The 26,682-nt window shown below is 41.4% G+C and overlaps 1 protein-coding gene across 1 annotated transcript; it reads left to right on the top strand.

The window, feature by feature from the left end:
* Nucleotides 1–442: 442 nt before the first annotated feature.
* TRIM36 (tripartite motif containing 36) lies at nucleotides 443–26,682 on the top strand. The gene is made up of 10 exons (XM_036403203.2): nucleotides 443–534; nucleotides 1,473–1,707; nucleotides 9,516–9,841; nucleotides 13,071–13,217; nucleotides 14,238–14,333; nucleotides 15,204–15,457; nucleotides 16,058–16,182; nucleotides 16,967–17,260; nucleotides 17,538–17,835; nucleotides 21,927–26,682. Exons 1-10 carry the CDS (start codon nucleotides 508–510, stop codon nucleotides 22,279–22,281), a joined length of 2,157 nt encoding a protein of 718 aa, XP_036259096.1. The 5' UTR covers nucleotides 443–507; the 3' UTR covers nucleotides 22,282–26,682.

Genomic DNA, 26,682 nt, shown 5'->3' with positions numbered 1-26,682 from the left:
GAGTGGACTCGATGGTCGCAGAGGTCTTTTCCAACCTGATTGATACTGTGATTCTGTGATCTTCGAGGTCCCTTGCAACCCAAGCCGTTCTACGACTCAGCGATTCAATCACACGGGTACCACGGGAGGTGATCAATGGCTGAGCGGGCGAGCCCTCAATACTGCCGGGACGGGCGGCGTTTCCGGTGCCGCCTGGCGAAAGACAAGGACCAAAACAATAGCAGGGCGAGACAGCCGGTGTCCCGCGGGGAGCTGCGCGGCGGGGGCGGCTGGACAGCTCCGCTCTGCGGCGGCTGCCGCGGCCGCGCCCGCCCCGCCCCGCCCGCGCTGCCCCGCGCCCGCCCGCCCGCCCAGCCCGCTCTGCCTCCCGCCCGCTCTGCCTCCCGCTCGCCATTTTGCGCCGGGCGCCGCCGCGGGCGCTGCTCCGTGCGTGTCCCGGCCGCCCGCCCGGGCTGACGGCGCCCCGGCGCAGGAGGAGGAGGAGGAGGAGGAGGAAGAGGCGCAGGGATGGAGAGCGATCTGCTGGAGAGCCCGGTGAGCGCGGGGGGAACCGGCGGGGCGCGGCCGCCAGGGCGGGGTGCGTCGTTCCTCCTCTTGTGCTGCGGGGGGCTATAGGGTGTGTGCCTGACTGTCAGTCTGTCAGTCCGTCAGTCCCCCGCGGTGTGCGCCGACAGGCTCGTCCCTGCGGGGCTGTCGGCGCAGCCGGGACGGCGGGCAGGGCTCGCAGGGAGCTCCGACGGGCGCGGAGCGCGGAAGGGAAGCGCTGCCGGAGGGCGCCGGGCGGACCGGGCACTGCCGCCGCTGGCGCTGCCCGCCCGACGCCCGGGGCTTGGCGGGGCGCGCTGCTAGGGGCGGCCGCGGGGGTCGCGGAATTACTGAAGAGCCGCACCTATCTACAGGCGGCTCTTTGTGCGACAGATAAAAGACGTAAATAAACATATAAATAAATAAATAAATAAATGATGTTCCTGACTCGGAATTGTTACCCTAATGAAGTCAAGACAGTTTCAGCCCTTAAACGTGAATTAGACGTCAGGAAAGCCTGTTGTTTAACCAGTCTGACACTTAATTTTCCTTTTTTCCCCCTTCTCCCTCTTCGTAAGCCAGCGACGAAGCTAAACATATGGACTCCTATTGTTAAGAAGTATGGTTGCGTTCGGTTGCATTTCACTAGGTCCTAGAGTGGAATTAAGACTACTCCCCTCCTTTCCTCCCCTGCAATGCAGACATGACCTAAAGATGAACTGAGTTTGCCTAGTGGCAATGTTCACTTCAGTTGAAATGAATGCTGTCAGTGCTTTCATAAATGTTAATTGATATGTGTTTTAGTCAAAGAAGTGCCTCAAACCATATAAAATTGTGTGTATTTGTTCTGCAGAGCTGGGGTTTGGTGACATAGACCAGTGCCATAAGTCTTGGTGGTTCATGTTTTCCTGCACTTAGACTTTTTTCTCCCTCTTTCTATCATGAAGATTGCCATTAAGGGTATTGAAAGAGAGCTTATCTGCCCAGCGTGCAAGGAATTGTTTACCCATCCACTGATCCTTCCCTGCCAGCACAACATCTGTCACAAATGTGTGAAAGAAATACTTTTTGCATTTGAAGACTCCTTTGCTGATGGAGGCTCTGAATCCTCTAATCAGAGTAGCCCTCGAATTAGAATCGCTGCTTCTAGCATGGACAGAATTGACAGGATTAATAGATCAGGTATGTATCAGAAATTGTGCATGTTTTCCTGATTTTATTATTAGACTGGCTTGAGCGGAATGGTGTCTGCATTGGTAAAATGTCTTCCTGGTACTCCTGATGTGGTTATAGAGATAACTTGGGGATAGTGCTGCTCTTGTTAATTTTGTGTCCAGAACAATGGGAATATTTTTAAGGACAGTGCACTCTGTTCCATCTTTAATAGATTTGTCTTTGTGGCATTCTGTAAATCTTTATAACCATTGTGTTTATTTCTGTATTTCAGTTACATGGCGATGTAGTAGCATCATGTTCAGTAGCATGGAGATATAGATTTTGGCGATTTAATTGCCTGCCATGGTTTGCTCTGGTTTCTACCAGCCTCAGTGCAGTAGTTCTGACTTCCTTCTGAGCCTGTGTAGACTTTGCAAGCTAGTTTTGTCCTGCCCACTTCATTATGCATACAGTAAATAATTTTCCATTGGTTATGATTATTGCACGGTTGCAGATTTGAAGGGCAGATGACTGGAAGCAGACAGCCCTAACAGCCTCCTTCTTGCTTGAAGATTTAAGGAGTGATTAGCTTTAGGACTCCTCATGCTCTTTGTGGTATTGTGCTAGAAAGATTCTTCCAGTCTTTGTAATCTGTGGATGAGTTGGTCTGCTCTCCTACAGATGCATTGACAGTGCTTTGTGCATGCTTTACTTCTTGGAAGATATCTAATCTTGGCTTTCAGGCTTTTTTCTGACATAATTATCCACTTTAAAACCACACTCCTCTGTGTTCAGGAAGAGTTACCAACAAGAGAAACTCTAAAGCTTTATCTTTAAAAGGCTAATGCCGGTTCATAGCTTCTTAATGATTAGGATGATATTAAAGAGGATCAGCTTTGGCGAGTGGGGTGGATTCTACTACAATTGGTATGAAGCTGTGGTTGGCTCCACAGATTTCTGAGCATTTTCCGTCAAAAACACCTGGCTGGGAGGCAAGAAAGGAGATTTGGTTGAGGTGTCCTGGGATTTTACACCTAGGCTGGAGACAGCTCATGAGTTATCTTATATTTCACGTTACTAAAGTTCATCCTTCCCAGTTTTCACAGATCAAATGTGCAATTTCATCACCTTATTTTAAACAACTATTTAGTTCTGTTTAGTGCTGAATTGTTAATACTGATACTCTTTCGAATAAATTTGTTAAGCAAAAAGCCACTTGGTACTTCTCCTGCCACCACCACCCTGTCCTGGGATACATGTACACAGGTTGTTGCAGGAGTTGTAAATCTTTAAAACCACTGTGGTCTGCCACTGTCTCAGCAAACTGATGGAAATATATCTCCTGATCTGACCTGCCAACAGGGAGGTGATGGCTTTCCTAAAGACCTGTTTGATGAGTAGCAGGAGAGGGTTGAGATTTGGAAATAATGAGCTTGCCCCCTCTTACCTCAAAGAGCTTTGGGCAGATACACATCACAGGAAAATTACAATCTCAGACAGTTCAAATTTACAGAATGAAAAGCATATGGAAATTGAAGCATTAAAGAATAGATGTTTAAATTCAGATTATACTGTCTTTGCTTCTAATGTTATAGGCATTATAGCTCCATTGCTATATCAAATGTGAGATTTGCTCTCAGACCAGTTTGGTACCAGCAATGGTCGCCAGCTTGCAATTTGCATTTACATAGTTGCTTTCTTGCATCTGAAGAACTCATACTGTGCATTGCCTTGCTAAATTTTCTTTGTGATCTGTAGGGGAATTTGCAAGAAAACAGCTCCATAAGAGAGATAATGCAAGGAAAACATTCAAAGTGGGGTCTCACATGCATAACAAAAATCCACTAGAACTTCTGGGAGGCTTGTGCAGGGCATGTCAGTGTCAAGACCTTAGTGTCACATTTCAAAATGCATATGACACCTTATTCCCACTACGGGGTTTCTTTTTTCCTCCCACCTAAAGAATCCCTGATGTCTCTGTAAGGAATATAATCTATTTAAAATGGGTTGGCATTTAAATTCTTGGTATGCCAGAAGGAGCTGGTCTGTATTTGGTCATGTTCTGTATTTGTTGTGCACACACAGCTTGCATTTACAAGTACAATTTATCTTAATGTAAAAGCAACAGAACTCATTGAAATAAAGTGTATGTGCTGCTTAAAAACCAGTGTATGTGCTGGTTAAAAATACTCTCCTGTTTGTATTGTATTTAAAATAATTTTTAATTAGCAAAGTCTTGCTGTATATAACATGAAAATGAAGGCTATTTCTTATTGCTGTTCAATTATCTCTAATGTTACTGTAATTACAGTGTGGGTGCAATTAAAGCGTGTAATGCGATTATGTTGACACTCGTGTGAAAGTTTGAAATATCTTTCCCTATGCCCCTCCCCCTGCCAATGCCTTATTTCTCCCTTTTCCTGTTCTGCTTAAATCTTACCATTGTTTGATATGCTAGGAAATTAAACATTCTTGCCTTTCAACCCTGCAGGAGTTAAGCATCCACAGGAGAGAAAAGAGTTGGTGCTTTTCATTTGAACCATTGTAAACCAATGGTATATCTCATTTTTTGATGTCTAAACAGCTCTCTGTTCATTGTTCGCAGCCTCACAGAGGAGGTCTTTTGGGTGCAGAGGTAGAAATGCTTCACTTCTTGTGTTGGCTAGAGATAGTCTAGCATTTAGATCTCAAGTTAAATATTGTCAATTAGCATATAGCTTTTTGTCAGTGGTCAAGTCCACAAAAATTCTTTTGCAGTGACTAAAGGTACAGCAAAGAAGTTCTATAAGGACAGCTTTTCATTCTGTGCAAGAGTGATTTAAAGGTCAACTGGACTGTAATTCAGTTAAGGATTGGATTATATTTTTTTCCTTGTGTGTATATGACTGAATATACATTGGTGGGTACAGAAATGCACACAGAACCCTAGCAATCACCACACTACCTCCTCCACCCCCTGCTTTTTAATTTTCAGGAGTTTACATGCTCAAGTTTCAATGAAACTGTCTTACTGGTAATGAAGTGTGATTATTGGATTGATCTTCCTTATGTTTACCAGTCGTGTTTGGCCATCACTGCTAAATGGAATGTAATATTGGTTCATTATTGTATTTAAACCTGCTTAATTTGATGAAGAACAGATTGAAATTTACACCATGTTGAAATGAGTAGGTAGTTATGAATCTCACAGTTTATCACAGCACATGAATGTGTGAGGAAAATAAAACATTTTACACTTAGACTTGTAGTATTTGGTGTGTCTAATGACACAATCAGATTGAAGGATAGTCAGGCTTTTAATTATATCTTGTTTCCAAAATTGAGCTTTGTCTGAGCAGCTCAGCCACTGTGTGGACTTTTTAAATTACATTTTTAAAATGTAATTGTTGGCCAAAAATGGGAGAAAAAGTCCCTGAATTCTTTGTTGCCACAGTATTGGCAGACACATGAGTAATCATAGGATATGGTGTCCTTCAAGACAGATGTGAAGTGAGCTAAACACAAATCTGAATTTCACACTCAGTGAAGGACAAAGCAGCTGATGGGAAGAGGAAGTTTAAATTGCCTCGGTTGAAGGCTGAAAGTGTCATTAAACGGAGATACCATACAGTACCATCAGACCTCTTGGAAAGCTGTCCATGTCTGCTCTTTTTGCAGAAAGCTCTTTTGATTTGTGAAAGACTAAAGTATCTGAAAGTAACATTTTAGCTCTGCTGGCTTCTCTTAGGAGGCCTCCCCACTTTCACCTTTCCCTCTCTCTTTCTCTCCTGCTTCCCTCTTTACCCCTTCCTGTTGCTATCCTTATCCCCTTTTTTCCCTTCCGTTTTTCCTTCTCCCTGAAAACCCCATCCAAAAACATTAAGTAAGTTATGGGGTAGCATAAATATTTGTATTTTAAAAAAGAGAATCCAGTTGCAAGAGAATCCAGTTGACTTTTAAATCTTTTTTTATTAGACTTTCACACATTAAATGTCCATGTCTTCCACAACCATAGAATATTATCGTAACACTGTTTACTTGAAAAACACAACTTTAAGATGTCTTATCCCTTTGCAAACCATTCAGTGCAGCTTGGACTTTTCAACATTTTAAGTGTTGGTACTTCTCCTTGCGAAGATGATGTTTAAACATTGTCTTTAAAGGACATACTTAAAATTGCTTTTTGACTTGAATCTTTGCAATGTGTATGGTAATACTTGTGAGTCTATGTTGTGATTTTTTTTTGTAAACTGATTGAGCAACTTATTGCAAATGGAGCAATCAGTTTACAAATCACAGTGGAAAATTTCGTGTGGTGATTTCTAATATTTCACAAAATACATATTTGCTTGTTGTAAACTGAATTGGCAAGTCTGAAAGAGAGTGTGGGTAGGAGCTAAGTTTCTCTGAGCTGCACCTCTAAATATGTCTACAAAATCCAAGGGTTTTTTTGCTCTTTTTTTGGTGTGCTTTTTTTTGTTTGGATTTTTTAAAATATAACCAGAATTTAGTTTCAGCAAGTTGGACACCATACAGATAGGAAAGATAGTGTCCAAAGTAATTCACTACTTCATCAGTGCTTTCTTCTTAAAATAAGAGTGTAGAAATCCTTTAAGCAGAAAGCATTTGTTAGTATTAGCAGAGTGTTAGTATTTAACACTCACTAGGCAAAAAGAGGATGTATCTCCTTATTTTTGAGTATTGAAGTGGCAGAACATGCCAAGCTGCTTAGCAAATAAATTTCTAGGATTTAAAATGGGAAAAAACCTCCAACCTAGATTCTCAGAGTGCTGTCAGTGAAAAGGGATGAGACATCTGAAGGTGTGCAGGACTTCCTTGATACTGGATTGCTTTCTGTAAAGAATGTCACCAGTCTTTGCAGAGCATGGCTCATGATGACAGTCTCATTTTGGTCCACCACTGGCGGAATGAAAGGCCTCCATTGGGATGGATAAGAATTTCAGATTGTATTTTTAAACTTGACCACTGCACCATGGTTTTTTTTTCCTTGTTTTCTTGCTTTGTCATTGTTCACTCTCTGCTCTAGCATACTACTTGTAGGCAGTCCTGATATGTGCTGCATTGTATGATTATTTTCTTAGTTTCAGCAAATGTGTGTATTCTAGATCACTTTTTGTAGCTGTTGTCTGCATGGCACTGCATGTGAAGTCATCTTTTTGTCTAGGACATTGTAGAAGTCTGTATAGAAGATTTCTCTGTGTTCCTGTGTGCAGTGCTAGCTTGGAGCGTACACTGAAAATACAATTTGTGTTTCACTGTTGTTGCTGTGCCTTGCATGCGCGTGTTGCTGTGTATGCCAAGTTATAGGTACTGCAGGATGTGCAGTAATTAATTCATATCAAGTAAATATGAAAAAAAAGTGAAATCAGGCAACAATCTCTGTTCCCTTAGATAGAGAGTTGCATTCCTGTGCCTTGTGTCACCCATCTTCTTCTGTAAATGCAGCCTAGTTGTTCTGCTCAGAACTTACAGAAAAGCATGGGACCAAGCTGGGTGGGAGACTGTCAGTGCACACTTATCCATGCTCTGACTCTGACTTCTTAGCTGACAGTCATGCATAACTACCACGGGTTAAATTTCAAAGATATTTAAAGGAACTGATTCCTCATAGGAGGGTCGGTTTGGTGTTTTATTTGAAGAGACTGGAAAGGGCATGATAGGAATGGAGGTTTTGGATTGTTAGGTGAAGGAGCAGGAGAGCAGCTCAAGGCAAGTCTATTTTGGGTAGCAGTACAGGACACTTCAGAAAGAAATAAAGCATTGGCAATTTTGATGGGAAAATACTGATTAAATACAAGAACAAATTTCCCTTTCTGAAGAAGAGTCAATTTCAACACTAAGAATTCAGCTTTAAGTCATACCTCCATTTACAAATTTGTTAGTGTCCTGGTTTCAGCTGGAATAGAGTTAATTATGTACTGGAGTATATATTGAAGGGATAACAAAAATAAAAAAAAATAGTAGTACAAAAGAGAGAAAGGAATAAAATCCAAGAAAAACAAGTGATGCACAATACAATTGTTCACCCAGTGCCCACCCTGTCACACCTGACTACCCCTAGTTTATGTCATGTCCAGGACATGTTATGGTTTGGAATATCCCTTTGGCTGTTTGGGTCAGCTGTCCTGGCTGTTCTCCCTCCTGGCTTTTCATGCACCTGCTCTCTGGTGAAACATATAAAACTGGAAAGTCCTGGATTTAGGGTGAGCACTACTTAGCAACAGCCAAAACATCAGTGTGTAATAACCTCATACTGAATCCAAACCACAGCACTGTACCAGCTACTAAGAAAATGATCTCTGACCCAGATGAAATCAGGACAGTTATACCAATACGCAGTTCTCTTAAAGAGATCTTAAAGCAATGCACCAGCACTACAGAATTTGGGGTTTTTGGTTCTTTGTAAGGGGAAGCGAAGAGAATACAAGTTAAGCCTAAAGACTGGCTTAGCCTGCTTTTGAAATACATAAAGGATTCTTTCTGGTAGTTGCAGCTTGTGGGTTCATGAGTGAGACAGGATGCTCTCCTGGTTTGATAACCTCAGGAATATTATCTTGAGAATAACCTCTGAGTCTGTGTGAGCCATCTCCTTACAGACTCAAAAGGCTTCTTAAATTAGTGGCTTTGCTTAAGCCTGTGATTTTACTTTGGAGAGAGGGGGAAATTTGTGTGTAGCTGTTTGGTAGGAGTGCAGCTTCTCTGCAGCTCCCCCTTTAGAAATTAATAGAGGTAGATGTATGCTGTTTAACATCCCTGTGGAGATCTGTGGTTCCTCAGTTCAGGGTAGAGTAACTTGAAGATATAACTACCTCAGATAACTTGAAGATATAACTACCTTTGGTGTGCAGGGCTGATTTAGCAGCCCTCCTTTAGTGAGGCCTTTCAGGAGGGGCCAAGTGAGCCTCAGCATTTTTTGATGAAGTTATTTGGCTGAGATGATGTTGCTGTTGAGTAAGAAATGACACAGACTCACCAGAAGGCTGGTTTGCACAGCATAGCAGCTTTACTTCAGATCCTCCTTTTTATACATTGTTCCAATCCAGATAGACCTGATTGGTCAATTAATCAATACGTTTCACCTGATTGGCTAATTAACAAAAAGCCTTTCTTATAAACAATCTTTGAGAAAATCAAGAAAACAGAGAGTAGGAAAGCAACATCTGCAGGTTTTTTATATTAATAAGCTATCATTGTTTCTCTTTAACTCCCTAAAATCTCACAAGCTGAAAAACTTACCTAGTTTTTTGGGAAAACTTACCTAGTTTTCTTGGTCTCTGACCAGACTGTCACATCTACAAGATGTCACACTGTTACCTCATTTTCCATTCTTTTTGTGATGCCTCTTGGGATGAGTAAAGTAAGTTTGAACTCAGCCAAAGCAAATATCAGGGACCCAAGGTTGGCTATGTGTTTCTGTTGCTCTGGGAGTAAGCATCTTTCACTTCAATATGTTAGGAGGCTGCTGCTCTCTATATGGATAACCAGTTAGTCTGAAACCACTTGGCTTCCACAAAGTTTTCTGTTTATTGTTTCAAAAGGTTACAGCTTGAGTGCATCCAAAACTAGATAAAGAAAATGGAATTGGAAGAGCTAAATTTATCTTAACATAAAATTAAGTTTTCGAGTAGTAGTTTGTAATGTTCTTTGGAGTCAGACATTACACTGCCTTGTCAGGGCAATTGTATTCTCTTTGGCTTGGCAGACTGCATATGAATTGGTGTTGTTTGGATGATGTGCTACAGTCTGGAATTGGTTCGTAAATTCCTGTGCTTCTTTTAAAATCTAAACCAGTTTGGTTTACACTCATCCTAAACTGGGTTTTGGTGTCTACACAGGCAGAAAACGCAATTCACTGACTCCTAGATCAACTCTGTTTCCTTGTCCGAGTTGCCAGCGGGATATTGATCTTGGGGAGCGTGGCATCAATGGCTTATTTCGCAACTTCACTTTGGAAACCATTGTGGAAAGATACAGACAGGCAGCCAGGGCAGCCATTGCTATTATGTGTGATTTCTGCAAACCTCCACCTCAGGAGTCCACAAAGAGTTGCATGGACTGCAGTGCAAGCTATTGCAATGAATGTTTCAAGATACACCATCCTTGGGGAACAGTGAAAGCCCAGCATGAATACGTAGGACCAACCACCAACTTCAGACCCAAGGTAAATATAGTGTACCTTACAGAATTCAGGTTGCAGCATTCTCATGTAGCTGCAGACATATCTGTGCAATGATAGTTGCTTTTTAGGACCATGATTGCTTTATTGACGATTGCTGTTGTTTATTGAGTGAACCACAAGCTTTTGCTTCTTGCTGTCATTGAAGGGGACATTGAGAACATACTTGAAGGGTCCCATAAAGATAAGGGTTTTTACTTTGTGGAATAGGTTGTGTTACTTGTGATCTGAGTCTTTCCTTTCTTTTTCTTTTCTTTTTTAAGGCTTATTGATCACAAATAACAGAATATTCTGGGTTGGAAAGGACCCACAAGGATCATCAAGTCCAGCTTTTAAGTGAATGATTAATACAGGGATTGAATCCATACCCCCCTTGGTGTTACTGGCACCTTGGTCTTGATCATCTAGAATGGACTGCCTAGGGAGGATGCCTGTGTGTGGTAAACTTAAAAACCCCCACACACCTGGCCTCTTCCATGCCCCCTTTAGCTACATCCCCTTTGGATGCTTTGTGCTTGAATTTGATCCATCACCAAGCATCTTCTTTCTCTCCTTCCTTGCATCTAACAAGAGCAAAACATGGAGTTATGTTCTCCATTGTTATTACACCATTTTTTTTAAATCTATAGCAGAAGAGATAAAAATGCTATGGCAAAAATTCTACTTTATAGCCTGGTGCTGCTGTTACTGCATTCAGGCAAAACAGTGATAACAAAATGCCACTACCTTTGTGTCTCATGCTGAGCATAGTGCAGTACGTGGCAGTGCCTTATTGAATTTGTTATATCACAGATGTTACATGTCATAGATACTATCTTGCTAATCAGGGACCACAATAATGGCCTTAATGTCCCAGCACAGGTCGGGGGACATGAAGGGGCATGTGCCTGTGCCTCCTTGCTGGACATCCCACAGGTGCCAGAAATGCTGATGGTAAAGGAGTCCTGATTAATTATTATTAAATTAAGTAAATTTGACTAATATGCAATGTGTAAGAAGCTCTTGACTGCTGGTGTACTTTCCTTCTGAGACTGGAAAAATTTGAGCCTCTAAAGTTAGCAGGCTGGGAGATACTGAACATCCAGAAGTCCACTTGGTGGTGTTTTCCTTGAGTCTAAAACACTAATTCCAGTCAAAAGTGAGCATGTGCTTCATATGCTTTCAAATGTGCTTGCACATTGTGTGAAATGTCCCTCTATTGGATAAATGAGAAAGGTGAAAGTTTGCATGCTATCTTCTAGCTCTTGCTTTAAAATGCTATACAGCTCCTTAAAAACTTTTCTTCTATGGCATCTAAATCCTCACAGCTGCTGTGCTGCTATGGGAAAATACCAAAGGCATCTTGTGATCCCTGTGCACTCCTAAAAGTGCCCTGTGATGTTACACTACACGCAGACTAAATTCAGGATTAAAAGTCAGTAGGTGAATTCTCTTGAAGCAGAGCAAAATGGGGTGAAGTGGTTTAGATTATTCTGACACTGATGTATTGAGTATGCGTGCACATGTGGGATTTAGCATTTCTAATTGTATGTGAAGACAGGAAGAGGGGAAAAAAAGGAGAAAAGCACAGTGTAGTTAACTTTAGATAAATCTACTTGTTTTGAAAAGCTTCCCAACTGTGGCAAGCTGATCTTTACTGTCCTCTTATAGAAACTTTTCTGAGGACTGTTTGAGCTTAATATAAAGTAAGAAAAGTGCATTTTTCATTGCACTGCATTTTTAAGACCTGAGCTGAAAGCATGAAGTATTTGTTGATTCCCTAAACAATGTCCTCAGTCACCACTTTAATTTACAACCAGGCTGGAGAGCACTTGGTAGGGTGTGTGGTGGGGATGGGAGAAGCACATACTGGGCTGATTGTTCTTGAGTTTTGAGAGAAGACAAGGCAGTCTGCTGACCTCTGCTGTCTCTTGCTCGCAGGCTGTATATGAGGAGATGAATAAAAACAAGGATTTTCTGTGAGGTGTGGCTATACACTGCTGTGGAAAAATTACTTCCACGGATTAAGTGAATGACTGTAGCTTTTGGAGATGTTTGCCTGCACATCTGATTTTCTTGGCAGCTTCTTTTTTTCTCTTTTTATATCCTTCCAAATCTAGTAGTCAATCCAAATGGGATTGCTAATTGCATATTTGGTTTAAGGATAGTCTTAAGGTGCTGGTGACACTGGTGCCTTTCACTATTCCTTAGGATAACATTTGAGACTTGAAAGCTGGTTTCAGGTTTTAGCTTATTGTGTCCATATTTGTGATGCTCACAATTTTCTATTTTTATGCCCTTTTCTGACCTTTCTTGTGTGGGGGCATATTGAAACTAAAAAGTTCCCTCAAAAGTTCCTGTTTGGTAACTTCTATGTAATAAATGACCTAAATGTTGTCTTTCAGTGCTCTAGAATGAGCAAGCATTGTTTCTTTTTTTAAACAAACACACACACGCTTTATATGTTTAATCTGTTGCCTGAACTTGGACTTGAGAAGCACTTTTTTAACTCTTTAAGCATTTATTTCAACAAGTTCTGGTTTTGAAAGGTGATTTTTTTAGCAAACACCAGCTTTCTTGCAATGCTGTTTGAGCTAATCCCGGAAGTAGCAGCCAGTGTGAACAACTTGTAACTGGAGTCAGACAGAAAACTTGAAACACAAATTTGAAATTTTGTCTTTAAAATTACTGTAGCTGTAGGTGGTGGCTGCACTTCGTAGCTCCAAAAGCAATGGTTATGTGGTTTATTAAAATCTAGCTTGGACTTAAACTGCTACAATGTTATGTCAGCTCTTGCTTTACGAATCAGTTCATAGCTCTTGCAAGAGATGCTGGCATGAGCATGGTTAAGTTTGACAGTCTGAGTGTGTTAATGTATATATTGTTAATGTATATATTGCATTTACAGCTCTGAGCCGGCGTGTAGGGTGCTGGAGGATTGCAAACAACATGGGCAGGGTTTAGCAAAAGATTGATTGCTATATGGAGGCTACACAGACACTGCTAGAGGCTTACTTACTGTAAACCTTGTGAAACTGTATGTGTTCATCTGCTGGCTTTCAAGGGCATTGACAAATAAATATAAAAGGTAGAGATAAACTGACTATAAAAAAATTCACTGATCAAGTCACATGCTGCTTTGGGTTCATTGGATGTTTTGATTTTTTGTTGAGAACCTCCATTTTTGGAAGTACACCTGTACTGTCTCTGCTCTTTTTTTTTTTTTTCCCCACAGATTTTGATGTGTCCAGAACATGAAATGGAGAGAGTAAACATGTACTGTGAAATCTGCAGAAGGCCTGTTTGTCATCTTTGCAAACTGGGTGGAGGTCATGCAAACCATAGAGTAACAACCATGAGCACTGCCTACAAAACCCTTAAGGTAAAAGAAAATATCATTGGACTTGGCCTTAAGAAGGAAGAGAGTACTTCTGATGTGAGGGCAAACTCCCACAGGATGTGTGTGTAGGAGACCCTGGACTAGTTTTGAGCCCTGTCATTGTGCAACATTTGTTAATGTATATATTAATGTGATATAGGGCATATTTTAGAAACCAAACTGTTTGCTATGATGCTTGAAATATAACCCCAGAATAGTACTGTCATCTTATTTTAGCTAATTGTACAGCAGAACAGACAACGCAGAAGGTTTAAGTAGTTAATCAACTTTACAATCAATTTTTTTTAATATAAGTGTCCAGGTAGCTTGTGGTAGAGGATACTTGAGAAGCCGATCTGAGAAATGTGCATCTGAAGTATCTGTTGATATCTTTGTATGTTTCTGAAGCTGCATACCTTTAGAATGTTAATTTCCTAAGCAAAGCACAATAGTAAAGACTTGCAAACACAATAATATAAAGATTGTTATTGAAGACAGCACCTACTTCCTCTTCTTCCTTTTCTTCCTCTCTTGCTCTCAGGAGAAAAAAAAAAAGGAAAAAAAAAGACCAGATTAGCCTGCCTTGTGCTATTTGGCCTCCTCACCAGTTTGCAAGGCTTTTCCTGTAACTCTTGCAGCTAAGGAAGCACTGGGACAAATCTGTGATTTGAACTACTCATTTTTCTAGCAACTCTTACTACAAATGAGTTAATAACTATCCTTTCTGTAAGTTTAATGTCCTGAAGCCTCTTTTTCCCAATCCAAGAGAAGGTGATTCCTAGGTGATTGGGAGCCAGCTGACACTGTTACCTCTGATCCTTAAGCCTGTGCCAGCAGTCTCTCTCACAGTTGCTTTGCAGTCACTGCAGGTCACCAAACAATTCTCCACAGGACTGCTGCTCATAACTGGTGTCATGCTTTTGTCCTTGTGGCTAGATAAACTGAAGACAAAACAGGATGACCTGTTTGTGCTGGTTGTCACTTTGTGTGAGATGTCCTGTTCTTGCTGGTTTACTTCAACAGGAGAAACTTTCAAAAGATATTGAGTACCTCATCAGTAAGGAGAGCCAGGTAAAAGCTCACATCACACAGCTGGATCTGCTGCTGAAAGAAACAGAGGTAAGAGTGGCTTCAAGGTTGTCTGGGGTTGGCCTTTGTACAGTCACAGGAAGGATTCAAAACTGTTTTCAGTGAAATGTTTCAAACTTTTGAGTTTTTCAGTTAAGCAGTAAAACAATTTTTGAACAGTTTGTGGTAGACTGAGTCACACATGCTAAGACCTAGTCCTGCCAGTATGGGAAGCAGACAAAAGGAAGTTTATGTTTGTGTAAATTTAAATAAAATAAAGCTTACTTGATACCTTAATCAAAGTGGGTTACACATAGGGTGTTTGTGTATTTATGATGGTGCACTATTTACACTGCCTGTTTACCTTGAGAAAGGCAGAATTAAGGGCAAAATCTCCCTGCAAAAGAGTCACATACAAGCTGAAAAGCACAAAGGCAGAAATGAAAGAAGCTCCTAGTACTGGTGTGTCTTGATTGCAGACTGCCTCTGAGTTTTGCAGTTCCTTTTATCCAGGGGCAGTATTCAGAGGTTCAGAGGGTGTACACAAGAAGCTGGGCTGGACCCTCAGGTCAGGGTGGTTGGGGAAGGTGGAAGAGCATCTAGCACTTGGGCATGAAGACTTCTGAGACTGTTTTTACAGTGCTTTTTCATGAGCTATCTAGACAAATGTAATGCATAACTCAGGGTGTAATCAGAGGAATACTTTCCTGCTCTTCATTCTCTGTTAAAGACAGCAAATGCTGACTAGCTTGGGTGGTGTGCTGATCTCATTTTCAGTGCTGAATAGCATAACAAAGCTCATTAGTCTTACCTGTCAAATGGATGACTAGATTACTGTGATATCTTGAACAACCTTAAGTATGTTTCTGTACAGTCACAGTGACGTAGAATCTGTCTGAAATGTCTTTTGTTTGCTCCTAGTGCAACAGTGAAAGAGCTAAACAAGAAGCATCTCAGAGTTTTGAGAAATTATATTGTGTCCTGGAAGAGAAGAAATCTGCAGCTCTTAGGGCAATTGAAACTTCTAAGAATATAAGGTTTAAAAAATTGCAAACACAAGTGGAAGAATACCAAGGGCTCCTGGAAAATAATGGCCTTGTAGGATATGCTCAAGAAGTGCTTAAAGAAACAGATCCCTCTTGTTTTGTTCAAACAGCAAAACAACTTCATGTCAGGTATCTTAAATATCTTCTGTTTGAGGTGCAAGTACTGTTCCAGGATGTCTGCGCAGTTGTATCCTTGGGAGATTATCCTGGTCATGTTTAGCTGGAATTCCTGCATTAGAGTGTGCCTTAGGAAATAACACTCAGGAGAGGAGTGCTCTTGTCCTAACACAATGCCTAGCCTTGTTCAGTGGGACTGAAGTGGGAGGGTAGTCTGTTTAGCTCCCTGACAAATTCCTTGTCTCAGAGATTTTATCAGGTATTTGCAAGTTAATCTACCAGGTCTCTTCTGGCTTTAGGCTCTTTGATCTTTGTGTTCTCTAGTAGCGCCCTACATCAGTTTTGTTCTTTAAACGTAATGCTCCAGATTATTTAAATGCTTTGCCAACTGAATGACTACCTGTTCATTATCTTTACACTGATGTATAAAAGGCCTTTAAATTTGGCATTTGAGAGTCTTTCTAGAGATTCTAGAGAAAATTTCTGGGAGACATCAGTAAGTACATGAAAGCAAAACTTTTTTAAAAGCAAAACCTGGCATTTTTACTTTAGGAATGTCCAACTTGAATTGCCTTTGTTTTTTCTTGTGCTATCCCACTTTTGTGTTTTCAGAATCCAAAAAGCTACTGAGTCTCTGAAGAGCTTTAGGCCAGCAGCTGAAACTACTTTTGAAGACTTTGTGGTGGACACTGCCAAGCAAGAAGACATCCTTGGTGACTTGTCCTTCCATTCCAATGGTAAATTCTGAGAGCATTAGGTCTTTCTCAAGTTTTAGCTTTAAGGGCTTATCTGGAGAAAGGCAGAACTTGCACAGAGCAGCAGTTGCAGAGCTCAGTGTGGCTTGCATTGTTCCTTCTGTCTCCATGATTCAGAAGGCATTACCTGGCAGCAGTGTTAGTTTCAGCTTTCATAAAGAAACTAAACTTACATTTCCTTTCCTACAGTACCAGTTTGCATTGGCTTCCAAAATATTGTATTTACATCACACTCAGTCTTTCTAAAAACTTTTTATTGCGTGATAGAAAGAAATAGTTTTTAAAGCTGTCAGAAAAAAAAAGGCTCAAGCCTTTCAAAGTAAAAACAGAAAATAGGGGATTTATTTAAGTGTATGAACAGAGAACCATCCTCATCTACTCCTTTTAACTGAGAGAGTCACATTCCCCCTTTTAACAGTGCTATAGCTCAACAAAGGGATTATCTCTTGGTTTAAGAAGGTTTTAAGAGGTGGATGCTTTAAAATGAGTTTCCTTCCAATATAGTTTTAACCAATCCCTTTCCACCAATAAGGAAAAACAAATATGAGTAGATAGAAGTGAAGAAAATAACAGTTTACTAAAAAAACAAAATAGCAATGGGCCAAAAATAACTGTAATAGTCCCCAGTTACAAAGTGGCTGAAATCTCACAGGGGCACAGCTAGATTTGGAATACAATAACAGTTTGGGTTACCCAGGCCTGGTTGTATGATTAACTCCAAAACAACATGTATCTAAATTTCAGAGCCTTTTTTCTCATGTTTCAGGTCTAGAAATACCAGAAATCAATGAAGAGCAGAGCAGAATGTACAACAAAGCTCTGATCAGCTGGGAATGCTCTGGGAAGACAGATTCAGCTGATATCTATGTCCTTGAATATCATAAACTTAATAAAGAAGAGGAGAGTGTGACATGGCAGAAGACTGAAGTGTGTGGCAAGAGCAAAGTATTATCTGATCTCGATGATGACAGCAGCTATGCCTTTAGAGTTCAAGGTTACAAAGGGTCCATCTGCAGCCCTTGGAGCCGAGAAGTTATCATGCGTACTCCTCCAGCTCCAGGTATGGGGTTTTCTTATGTCCATCAGTGTTAAGAGCTGAAAGTCATTTCCAGTAGCTCCCAGATGCCTCCTACACTGTTACCAGTTTCATAAATGTTTAGAAGCACTGTTACAGATTAAGTCAGTAACATACAGAGACTGTTAGCTTGCATAACATTCCTGGTAACCTTTAGAAGCGGCAAATTCTAATGCCTGCATGACTTAAAATGTAGTTTATAAGCACAGAAGGCCAAATACATAACTAAGCAGAATTTTTTTTTTGGGATACTATTTTTCAGTTTTCAGTTTTCTTTTTGATGACAAATGTGGGTACAACAATGAACATCTCCAGCTGAACCCAAGAAGAACATCTGTGGAAAGTAGGGCTGGATTTCCTCTGCTTCTGGGATCTGAGCGCTTGCAGGTTGGATGCTTCACAACCCTGGACTACATCATTGGTGACACTGGCATTGCCAAAGGGAAGCACTTCTGGGCTTTTAATGTTGAAGCCTACTCATACCTGGTGAAAGTGGGAGTTGTTCCTAGCAGCAAGATACAGAAATTGTTCCACAATACTCCTGATGTGATCAGTCCAAGGTAAATTGCATACTCTTGCTTTAATGCATGTTTTACATAAGAGGATGTTTTTTTAAAAAGTAAATGAAGAGCAAGTCTGTTTTCAGTTAGTGCACAAGGTGAACCTAACCAGTGAAATGTTTGAAGGATGTTGTGTAAGCAGTTTCTCCTGTTATTAGCAGAAAGATGTCCTGATTATCCAGAGTCCTATTTTCTTTCTTTTTGGGAAAGAAGTCAGGTTCCTATAGATGCCAAGGAATGTCAGTTAAAGCAAGAAGGTTAAAAATAAGTGTAAGTTTTAAGATTGAAGCAATACTTGATTATCAGTAGTAAGGCTCTTCCTTAATTCCCTTGGCATATAAGGTTGGCAGCCTTTCAGAGGAACAGTATTCACTGTACATATTTGTGTTTTTTAGCACTAGCTGTGTCACAGTAGATTCCAAGTCACACTGGCTTACCCCAGGCTTGCATACTGTATTGGAGTGCTACTGAGCACAAGCCAAAGTACAATGGACAAACCAATAAAAAGATTTCCATCTCACAATTACAGTTATAGCAAGCCTGGACATATGTGGGAACTGCAGGCAGGGAGGCTATCTCCTGGGGACTCTTATTTAGAAATTTAACAAATATTTGGCTTCCTCTTGTATAACACATGGAAAATGTGTCAGCACAATCTTGAGCTGCTTAAAGCCAGATGGAGCTATTTGCAAAGTGAGAAATTAGATCTAATTTTCCTGATTTCTTTTTCCTTCTCTGCATAGATAGCTGTAAAATTTTAGCTGACACAGGAAGAACTGCCCCCACAAGCACCCTAAAACTGAAATCCTAAGTAGGGAATGTTTCTACTGAAGAATGTGTGCTTCTCCATGTGTCTTTATCTGAGGACAGAGGTGGAGAGAAAAGCATCTAGACTGACCAAACATGTCTGCAGACTCTCCAGTAACCATCTGGGAAACTTTCAGGGAAGTCTTCAGACAAAGCACTTTAAAAAAAGCCACCAAACTTAAACCACTAAAACACTACCTTTTGTTTTGTGAATTTTACAGATACTGTAACATAGCAGCATCATGGAAAACTCACAGGACATGTTCTTGTCTGTAAGGATTGGTCATATTTGCTAAGTTACTTCTCAAGTTAACTAATTTACTGTACCTGTAGATTCATTAATGATTGCCTAGCCTAAGTACATTTAGATACATCCACTCCTTAGTAAAGCCTTCTGTGGTTTTGTCCTTATTGGAGTTCAGCTGTTATTAATTGTTTGAAGTAACCCAAGTGAAATCCCACCTACTAAATGCCTCTTCTTTCCTGGCTAAGCTATGTGTCACTGGTGTAAGCCAAGCCTGGTGGGATGAGTGCTGTGACTGGAGTGCCCTGTTGGTTACAGGCTCTTCAGAGGGACAGGGGGCAGATGAGGTGGGGGTGGCACTGTCTGTAACATAGTGAATGTATGGAGCCTGCAACTGGCAATGCTGCAGTTGAGAACCTCTGGGTAAGGATTACGGCACAAACAAAGTGGATGTCATTGTGGGAATCTACTACAGGCTACGCAGCCAAGATGAAGATACTGATGAATTATTCCTTAAGGAACTAAGGAATATCTCTACATCAACCACCCTTGTCTTTTAGGGCACATCAGCTTGGCAGATGTTAACTGGGAGCCCCACATAGATGATACAAACAGGTCCAGAGGAGTCCTAAAAGACCTGGATGATAACTTCTTGGTATGGGTTCTAAGGGAGCCAGCTGAGAAAGGTGCTCTCCTTGATTTTTTCCATGTCAGCAGAGAGGATCTTGTGAGCAAAGTGTCCCAGAAACCATGAAGCAATTGAATTTAAAATCTCTGTTCTTTCTCTGGCCCCAGAAACCATGAAGCAATTGAGTTTAAAATCTCTGTTGTCAGGAGGAGAAGTGCCAGCAAAACTTCAGCTCTGGACATGAGGAGAACAAACTTCAGGCTGCTGAGGATACTAGTCAGGAAAGACTGGGAGACCACTATTGAAGGTGCTAAGATCCATCAGTGCTGGTCATTTTTTAAGCACCACCTCCTAAGGGCACAAGAGCAGGCAATTTCAAAATATTGTAGGTCAAGCAGGTGAGACAGAAGGCTGCCTTGGGTGGGCAGAGAACTTCTAGAGCTAAGGCAAAAAAAAAAAACGGTATGGCAAATAGCAGCAAGGTTGGGCAATGTGGGAGAAATAAAGAGATGCTGCTTGACATTTGAGGGGAAAAATTCATGTGGTCAAAGCCCAGCTGGAGTTGAAGCTGGCCAGAACTGTGGGGAACAATAAAAAGAGTTTTTTAAAAATACGTTAATAGCAAAAGGGAGTCAGAAATACCATTGGCCTGTTACAGGAGGAGGATGGTCACCTCACTAAAAGAGACAAAGACAGGAATTGACAGTTTCAACACCAGTAGTGGTCTTAGGGGGTCCCAGAACTCAAGGACCATAGCTGTGAGAATGATAAACTCCCACCCAATCCCAAATTTGTGCAGGATTTGCTGTTCCATCCAAATCCCCATAAGTCTGTGGAGCTTGATGGGATTCTTCCTAGGGTGCTGAGCTGACTGATGTAATTGTGAGACCTCTCTGAGGTTTCAATGGTCTTTGGAGGTGCCAGTCAACTGGAAACTGGCAAATGTTGTACTAGTTTTCAAGACTGGCAGGAAAGATGACCCTGGTAACTGCAGGACTGTGAGTCTCCCTTCAGTGACTGGTAAATTTATGGAGAAGATTATTCTAGGAATTACTGAACAATATCTGAAGGACAGTGCAGTCATGAGGGGAAAGTCCTGCTTTAAAAACTTACTTTATTTTCATGACCCATGTAACCCACTGAGCTGACCAAGGGAAGTTGATGTAATCTTTTTTTATTTCAGTAAAGCTTTTGACGCTGTGTATCCCAGGATCCTTCTGCACAAACTATCCAGCACACAGCTGGATAAATACATCATATGGTGGATGATCAAGTAGCTCATGGGTGAGGCAGAAAGGGTTACAGTGAATGGGGTGACACCAGACTGGTGACCTGTCACTGGGGGGTTCCACAGGGCTCCATGCTCAGCTCTGTGCTCTTCAACAGCTTCACAAATGGCTTGGACACAGGACTGGAAGGGTTACTAAGTAAGGTCACAGATGATACAAAACTGGGAGGAGCAGCTGACTCCCTCAAAGGCCGGAAGGCCCTGCAGAGACACCTTGACAAATGAGAGGATTGGGCAGGCACCAACTGTATGAAATTCTGCAAGGGAAAGTGCTGGGTTCTGCACCTGGGATGGGGCAACCCTGGATGTACAGACAGACTGGGAAAGGAGAGGCTGGAGAGCAGTGTTTTAGAAGGGCCCTGGGGGTCCTGGTTAATGGGAAATTGAACATGAGCCAGCAGTGCCCTGGCAGCCAGGAGGGCCAAGCATGTCCTGGGGGGCATCAGGCACAGCATCACAGCCAGGCAACGGAGGGGATTGTCCTACTCTGCTCTGGGACAGCCTCACCTGGAGTGCTGGGGGCAGTTCTGGGTGCCACAACACAAAAAAGACACTGAGCTGTTAGAGAGTGTCCAGAGGAGGGCCATGAAGATTTTGAAGGGTCTGGAGTGAAGGCCTTATAAGGAGTGACTGAAGTCACTTGGCTTGCACAGCCTGGGGAAGAGGAGATGGAGGGGAGCAGAGAGGAGACACTGATCTTATCTTTCAGGTGACCATTGACAGGACCCAAGGGAATGACATAAAACTTTGTCATGAGTGGCTTAAGCTGCATATTAGAGAAAGGTTTTTCACCCAGAGGGTGGTTGGACTCTAGAGCAAGCTCCCCAGGGAAGTGGTCCCAGCATCAAACCTGCCAGAGCTTAAGAGGCATTTGGACAATGCTCTCAGGCACATTGTGTAACACTTGGGGTTGTCCTGTGCTGGGCCAGGACTTGGAATATGATGTTTTTAGTGTTTTCCTTGTAATTCAGGATATTCTATGATTCTATGATTTCTTTTACCACCCAAGGTTTTTGGTTGATCATGTGGTGTTCTCTGTCTGACAGAAATGTTCTTCTCCTGTTCACATCACTGATCCCACTTCAGCATTTATCAAAAGCACATGGGGTTTTTTTGTGTTCCAGATACGAGCAAGACAGTGGTCATGACAGTGGGAGTGAAGATACCTTCTTTTACTCATCGCAGCCTTGCACACTGGTCACTTTAGGCATGAAGAAGTTCTTTATCCCCGCCACACCTGCTGCTCCCAAGGATCCAGCCAGCAGAATCCTTCCCCTGCCATCGTGCTTGGGCGTCTGCCTTGACTGTGACAGAGGCAGGGTGGGGTTTTACGATGCAGGCCGTATGAAGTGCCTGTACGAGTGTGAGGTGGATTGCTCTGGCCTGATGTACCCAGCGTTTGCTCTGATGGGCGGTGCAGCAGTGCACCTTGAGGAGGCTATCACAGCCAAGGACAGGGAGTACCACGACGACATCTAGTGCAGTAATCTCTTCCCATTGCTGTTCTGAGACAGAAAATGAAAGCAGAAGAATTCTACCTTAGCTTTTAGTCCTGATCAATTATATTCTACCTACAAGTTGCTCGCAAGCCTCTGGCCCGTGATTTTTTTAAAGTAAATGGTCCAGGCACTTCTGCACCAGAGGAATTCTCCTGCCTTTCTTGTGATCTGTGCAATGCTGTTCTCCACAGACTTCCTTTCCTGAGGGAAGCAGGGAAGAAGAAGTCTGACTAGCAACCAAAATTTACTTTTCAGGACTAGCAACCAAAACTTACTCTTCGGGGTAGAAATCTGCCTTTTATTTAACTTAAATCCTTACATAGTCAGTTTTGTATTTAATGAAGTCAAAGCTGACGGTGTGTGATTGCCATTCTCCTTTTAAGAAATATGCCTGAATGCCTCTGCAGGGTTAAATGCTTTCCAGTTTACCCCTGAGCACCAGTTGGGCCTTTCAGCACAGAAGAGAATATAAAAAATGTAACATGAAAGAAGAAGAAATTAGAAATGGTGTTGAATGTTTAACTTATACTTGGAATGATGAAGGTAAACTTGAATCTCATTGCATGTTGTATACCCTTAATGTGATTGTAAGTTAAAACTCAAGTTCTGACACTCAGTGTCATATAGTTGGTGGCATAATGGTAAGTTTCTTTATTCTTCTAGGCTTTTACTATAAGCTATCTAAAATAAAGTGCAATTGTACCTTAAATGTCAGAATTTGGAATAAAAAATCAGAAATGTTTGCATGTGTGAGTAACGGTACCTGGTATTTAGGCAAAAGGAAGTGAGTTGCTGACATGAGTAATTATATGTGAATTTAAAAAATTAACCTATAAAAGCAAGTATTAAAGAAATACCTAATTTTTTTTAAATCTAGTAGCAGATTGGATTTTTCTTAGTAAGAATGTTAAAAATGCACTGGTTAAGTTTTGAGACCTAATTTCTGCCTTAAAGGATGTCTCCCTTCAAATTTGAGTTCCTCTAATGTTAAAAACTGCATCACATTCGCAGAATCATAGAACCATGGGAACAGCTTAAGTTGGAAGGGATCTTTAAAGACCATCTAGCTCCAACCGCCTTTGCCATGGGCAGGGACATCTTCCACTAACCAGGTTGCTCAAAGCTGCATCCAACATGACATTGAACACTTCCAGGGATGGGGCATCCACCACTTCTCTGGGAAACCTTCTCCAATGTCTTACCACCCCTATTGTTAGAAATTTCTTCCTAAAAAAAAAATTCTCCAACCTAAATCAATCATCTTTTAGTTTAAAACCATTGCCCTTTGTCCTGTCTCTCGAGGCCTTGGTAAAATACTTCCTCCATCTTTTTTTTAAATCCTTTTTATATATTAAAAGGCCAAAATAAGGTCTTTCTGGAGCCTTCTCCATGCTGAATAACTCCATCTCTTACAGTGTCTTCACAGGAGAGGTGTTACAGCCCTCTGACAATTTTTCCTCTGGAACCACTCTGTACTGGGAGCCCCAGAGCTGAATGCACACAATGTGTGCAAGTACACATTGCTGGTTCATGGCCAAGTTTTCATCCATCAGGATGCCCAAGTCCTTCTCTGCAGAGCTGCTCTCTATCCCCCAGTCTGTATTGATAATGGAGGTTTCCTGGATCCAGGTGCAGTACCCTGGTTGGTGAACCTCATGAGATCCACATCAACACTGGTGCCAGAACAGACCCTTGAGGGATACTGCTCATTACTGGTTTCTGCTTGGACATTGAGCTGTTGACTGTGATTCTTTGGGTATAGCTATCCAGCCAATTCCTTATTCACTGAACAGTCCATCCATTTAAACCCTTCTCTTTCAAGTTTAGAGATAAGACTGTTGTGGGAGATCTTATCAAAGGCCTTACAGAAGCCCAGGTACATGGTATCTCTTAGCTCTTCCCTTATCCACTGTTGCAGTCACTGGGTCACCGAAGACTGTAGTCAAGCAATTCTTGCCCTTGGTGAACTCATGTGGCTGTCCCTGATCACTTTCTTGTCTTCCTTAAGTTTTGACCTATCTTCCAGGAGGATCTGTTTCATGATCTTACTGAGAATGGAGGTGGACTGCCTGTCTTTATAGAAACCCATGTATAAAAAAAAGTAGGGTGTGTGAACTGTTGACTTGTGGAAAAATATGGATCTAAAGTGAAGGATGTTTCTAGTAAGTAGTTGGTGCTTTCTAATTTGGGGATATGCTTTCTAATTTGGGGATATGCTTTCTAATTTGGGGATAGTGTTGCATCTTGATGAATGTGTGTGAAGTATGCTTACTAAGTACATGTATACAGCTGCAGAGCACTGAAATGGGACCTGAAAATCACAATACATTTAAGTGAATGTAGGTCATAATGCAAATCTTTTGCAGGCTTTGCTGTCTGAACTGATCTGACCTTGAGTCCACCTCTCTCAGTGTCTTCTCTCTTACACCTCGGACTGTGGCCACTGTTGGAAAAAACTGTCAGAAGCAGTTGTCTATGCCAGCATGAGCATGACAGCCAGAAAGGCTGAGCAACTGCAACTTCTTTTCTGCATCTCACCTGCAAATGTTCTGTCTTGATGAGACTGTGTGAAAGTGCACTCCATAGATTCACTGTGAGTTGTGTGAGAAACACTTTGATGTCCCAGCAGCAGGTGTGAAGTATGGGGTACCTTTTGGAATTTTCTCCCTCAAGAGAAAAGACAAACTGTCTCTCACTAGTTAGCCTTTTTAGTAATTTCTTCTGGTTTAGATAGTTATCATTATAGCCTTTAATTTCTGTCATTCCATCCCTTTCATCTTCCCTCTTACTGGATTGAAGCCATTGCTCTCTTCTTGCCTGCTGAGGCTGACTGAACAGTCCATCCATAAGACACTCTGTTGCTGTGAAGGATGACAAAGTTTTGTGTTTTCCTTCTTCTTGTAGTCCTAAAACCTTAATTGCCTTTTATTTGATTGATACTGGATACCATACTCATGATGAAGCTTCTTCTGCAGTGTTTTTTGTGCAGTCCTGATCGTTGTGCAGGGTGTGTTCAGGGTTTTCCCCACCTGGTGGGCTGTTTATGTTGATAATGCTTGTTTACCCAGTCACTAAGTTCTGAGGGTCTTCTGCAGCTCTTCAGTCACTTCTAGACTTGGATGTTCCTGAGTAGCTTAATTGGAAACACAAACATGCCCATGTTTTTGTTTGTTTGCTTTTCCAGGTCTTGGAGCAAATTGGTTGTAGTGAGACTCACATGATCTCTCTGCTGTTAAGATTTTTTGTTCCTCCCACTTCTTTTCCCCCTCCAATATTTATTAAACCCCAAGTCAAGCACTGAAAACTCTTACATTAGTGTACTCTGCTGAGTATTATGTGTGAGTGCAGCAGTCAGAGAGAGCCAGGAGAAAGGATTCTCACTTCAGTAGCTATGACTTCTCCCCTTGTATAACTGGCAATGGTCAGTTCATCTACCACACCAAGAATCGGCTTAGAGCTGTAGGTTGTAGGGCTGAACTTTCTTTTCCAGACCAAATCTCCTTCTGTAGACAAATGTTTCATTTCTGATTCCTCTGTTTCAGAAACTGGTCTAAATTAGACGCTTTATGTCATGGTTAGCACTCCACATTTCCACATTTAGATTTTTTATAAGCATCTGGACTTGTATCCCTGGACCTTTTTTTACTTTATGGAAATATTTGTAAATGGAACAGTCTATTGCAGATATGAAGACAGTGTCTCAGACTCAATGATCTAAAAAAAGATTATTGGTTTGAGACTGTAGAAGTAAGAAATTCAAAATTTAGGGGCTTTTTCTACTAGAGTTTCAAATTCGTTTAACATGTGTTCTGCTATGCAATTACTCTACTGGACAGAAACTGATGCTACTTTAAACATTTATCTACCTTTTGATATATCTGTATTTATCTCATCCTGAGTTTAAAAATTAATTTGGCTTTTGGTGTTACTTGACTACTTAGTATGCATTCCAGACAGTACTCTTTGGTGCTTACTCCAGCTTATTAAATAAAAAACACACTGTCAAGAGGCACTGACAACACGCTGTGATATTTTTCAACTACTATGGAAGTGTCAACTTTCAGAAGTACAGTTCAGCAGTACTTGCCTATCCAGATAATTATTTTTTCAAGTTTCTCCCTATGAAACAGCACTTTACAATGTAGACTAAGCTAAAACTGGTGTGGTATTGTGTGGATCTTTGTGCAATATAGCTGTTTGGTGATTATGGTGTGGCTTGCAAAGCTTCATACAGGTGTGAATCATGTAGACACTTTTTAGATACCTAAAGCTTTAACAAAAAAAGCCTTGTCTGAAAATATTCTGAAATGTAAAAGTGATGTCCTGGGTTTTTTTTAATAAAAGCTGAAATAAAATATCTTATTCACATTATTGCATCCCA

Source organism: Molothrus ater, chromosome Z (genome assembly GCF_012460135.2).
Source record: "Molothrus ater isolate BHLD 08-10-18 breed brown headed cowbird chromosome Z, BPBGC_Mater_1.1, whole genome shotgun sequence".
NCBI lineage: Eukaryota > Metazoa > Chordata > Aves > Passeriformes > Icteridae > Molothrus > Molothrus ater.
Note: the sequence above shows the minus strand (reverse complement) of the source record. Positions and strands in the feature narration are given on the sequence as shown.